This window comes from Pagrus pagrus (assembly GCF_965226575.1).
Source record: "Pagrus pagrus genome assembly, chromosome: 13".
NCBI lineage: Eukaryota > Metazoa > Chordata > Actinopteri > Spariformes > Sparidae > Pagrus > Pagrus pagrus.
The window spans coordinates 26,926,559-26,930,270 of record NC_140197.1 but is presented as its reverse complement, the minus strand read 5'-3'; the positions used below and the strand labels follow the sequence as shown (position 1 = coordinate 26,930,270).

At 36.7% G+C, this 3,712-nt stretch overlaps 1 protein-coding gene across 1 annotated transcript; it reads left to right on the top strand.

Moving 5' to 3' along the window:
- The first annotated feature begins 773 nt into the window (after positions 1-773).
- Positions 774-3,073, top strand: pet100 (PET100 cytochrome c oxidase chaperone). Its single transcript, XM_084371564.1, has 4 exons — positions 774-874; positions 1,063-1,149; positions 1,268-1,300; positions 1,623-3,073. Exons 1-4 carry the CDS (start codon positions 848-850, stop codon positions 1,710-1,712), a joined length of 237 nt encoding a protein of 78 aa, XP_084227690.1. The 5' UTR covers positions 774-847; the 3' UTR covers positions 1,713-3,073.
- The last annotated feature ends 639 nt before the right edge of the window (positions 3,074-3,712 follow it).

The window sequence follows — 3,712 nt, the reverse complement described above, 5'->3', positions numbered from 1 at the left end:
GTCACGGACTGCAACTTTAGCGGCAACTGTGAGGAGAAATTATACCTGTGCATCAGGATAACTGGCAAAAACGACAGCACATTTAGGAACAATTATTAACAAATATTACAATATAGGTACAACTATTATAAAATGTGTTTTAAGGCTATAGCACTGCTCTAAATCCACAGGCCAAAACGTTATTCAAATTCAATTCAATGATAGGCCATATATTTTTGATTACATTGGATTTAACGTTATAATGTAGGTGACGGTTTGAAAAAAAAAAAAACCTTGTCAGAAACATCTGTGTCCTAAAAGTTAGAAATAGTTTGAAATGTGTTTAGTAAAACCAATATTTAAATATTCATATTTGAAAGATTGGGTTCCTGTCAAGACTAACCTGATTGTAAACTTGTTTTATCACATTAATGGTCAGTACAACGGGATCAGAACACATCCATTGCAGGGTTTTTTTTTAAAGTAACTATTGCAATTCTTAAATGTACAGAGAGAATGACATCTGGACAAATTCAGTGGTTTGCAGCACCCCTCCGTGGACAACCGCTGCTCAAAATGCATATATAATGGATCAGCTGCAACCCAAAAGTGAGCTTCAGATTTTGAGATCGCCACATTTTATTTAATTAAGCGTTGAAAATGTATTGGAACGACATACCACAGATTGGATTGTCTATTTTCAACTGTGTTAAAAAAATAATAATAATATTACTCACAACCTCAGCGCATGCGCGTTTGCATGAAAGTGATTGGACTGTCGAGAAACCCGGAAGTAATGTGAAGGTCTTTGGCGATGGTTGAAGTTTAGATAACGCTCCATAGTTGAAGGCCCGGAATCTTTGTTAAAATGGGTGTTAAAATAGAGGTGTTTCGAGTAAGTATCGCATATTTTAAAGCTACTTCCGATGACATTTAATGTGTTTAGTTCGTAAGGTTTAAACCCGTACAGATCGGCCCATGTCTCGTGGTTCGGTCTAGCTAGTCGCTGTCATTAGGTTGTGCTCATGTAACAGTTTTCCACTATCACTCACTCGCTGGTCCGTTTGGGTTTGTTTTGATCAGATGATGCTGTATCTGTCTTTTCCCGTGGCCATGTTCTGGGTCTCAAATCAAGCAGAGTATTTTGAAGAGTACATAGTAAAGAGAAAGGTCAGTAATGTTGATAATTTTGATCACACACATCAGTTCACTCAGCTAGTCAGTGTGCTTCTGGTAATAACAAATGTCTCTTTCTCTGTTCTATGATGGCATCTTTTATGGTATCCAGAGGGAAATCTTCCCCCCCGACGAGGGAATGCATGTAAGTGTAATTTAGAGAGTTCATGTGTTTACGAAGTCCACATTGTCCACGAACAATAAAACCACAAAAAGCAAGTTAACATTGTAAAAACAAATTATAGTTTAATTAGCTATTTCTAGGATTTTTCTTTCTTTCTTTCTTTCTTTTTTTCTTTTTTTAAGAATTTGGCTTATAATCCTACATTGTTTTTTCACTTTTCATCACAATTAATTGTACCTATTCATCTGGAGCTGCTTTTAATGATGTGTTGTTATACATACTGTACTGTTGCTGAACAGCACAATATATAATGGTAAAACGATTGTGTTGTATTTATTTCCAGAGGAAGGAGTTGGAGGACTTCAAAGAGCGAATGCGTGTTCGTAAGGAGCAGCGGATATTAAAACACATGTCTGCAGAATCCGAGAATTGAGGAGTGGAGTTGAGGAAATACATGACTTCTCAGCACCATTAATGGATGATTATCTGGCAGTGTTTTTTGGCAGAGGAAGACTGATTGGACTCGAGTAGGAGCAAGACACACTGGAAACATCTGAGAAGTTAACACATCTTAAAGGTGTGCTGGACATTTTCCATGGATTTATTATGCTTAACATAGCTAATATTAAGTTTAATTTACATGTGTAAGACTTTTCAAATGACAGAATTATTTGTGTTTGAATGCCTGATCAGTTGAGCTGCTGTGATTTCGCTGTCATAAAATAATTATTTCAATCATATCCAGTTGGATCTAACATAATTGTCATGATTCATTTTGTGAGGAGCAGTGCCTATAAAATGAAACCCCCATGGGATGTTCTGCATGTGTAGTGTTTTTCAACACTGTATCACAATGGTTGTAATATGGCAATTCTGACACTGATCAACAGAAAGGGACCTTAATACCAAAGTGCAAAAAACTCTCTATAAACTAATTTGAATTAGAATTACAAACCTGAAAACAAAATAACTGATCTAAGTATTCACCACCTTCAAATCAATATTTATGAGAGGCACTGGTGGCAGCAATTATTGTCTATTGGCCTGTGCTAAAATGTCTAGGTAGCTTTACATTAAATGTATTAACGTGAAATGTATTTATTCTCCTGTTCTGGGTTGTCAGTTATTGACAACCCAGAATTATTGATTTATTTATATTTTGCTATTCATTGTAACCTCTACCTTCATAAGCCTTCTGAGTGAGCATATCCCCAGTGTGACGCTACTGCTACCCTCAGGCGTCATGGTGGGTATATTGCCTCTCTGTAATGTCTGTATTATACATCATGTATGTGTTAGTATGATATTATGTTGATTCTCATCAGGCCATAGAACCTCTTTCCACTTTGCTGTAGACACTTCTTATCCCTTCTGGCAAACACTAGCTAAGATATTCTGAATATGTTAACAGTAGCTTTCTTAAAAATGTAGGGTTACTTGTTGCGGTACAGAGGCATTGAATGTTCCTTTGGCTTCATGGTTTTTACACCTTGCAGGTACAGGTATGTTTAATCTAAAATCATTTGTTACACCTTGGCTACACACAGGATATTACCCTGTGACATTCTACAATTGCTGGCCCTAAAATGATTTAACTGTGTGATACTGTGACATTAAATCATGTTTTTTTTTCAGGTTATCAGTGTCAGAAAAAGCCTAATCACATCCACTCTATTTACATGAAGAAGTTGAGGGGGTCAGGGGAATTGATCCTATCAGCACTGATTATGTGTATATTTCATGTCATTTTAATGCTGTTTTGTTATTAAAGTTGTTGTTGGTGGTTTCGCTTCACCTGTTGTAACAGAAACATTGATTTTTGTCAATGTATTCGATTTGCTTGTGTTGGGATATGATGTATGCGCTGTACATCTTATGGCTACAGCTTTACTGATGAATTTTACCCTAAATGTCACCACAATTATGTGAGTGCAAAGCAGCTGTTCCAAGGTAATGCTCGTTTTAAGAGGTAACATTTGCTCTCACATACAGTTACTATAACAGTTAATAAATTGTTTATGACAATTCATAAGTCATTTCTAAAATGTCATGCCAAGCAGAAAATTGCACCAAGACCAACTATCTATGATCTCCCAAGTATGAATATATCTGAGGAAGCTGTGGCTTGCTGAGCACTCTTCGGTCTTGGATGTATCCTGACACTATCTACACCTAACAAACTGCTGAGTCTCTCATTCGTGATGAGGAAGCGATGACACATTTCTCCCAGGGCTCATCAGATGATATCCTCAAATGCATCTGGCAAAGAAGAGTTGGCAGTTGGATGTCTCACAGTCTGTCTCCCAAGGCACTGGCAAGAGAGTGTGTATTTCCTTCTTGCAGCTGTTTCTTTTTCATGGCTGCCATTCATTTTGAAAGTCACATTCAAAATAAGTTATAGTATTTTTATTGCTGTAATAAACTGATAAATAC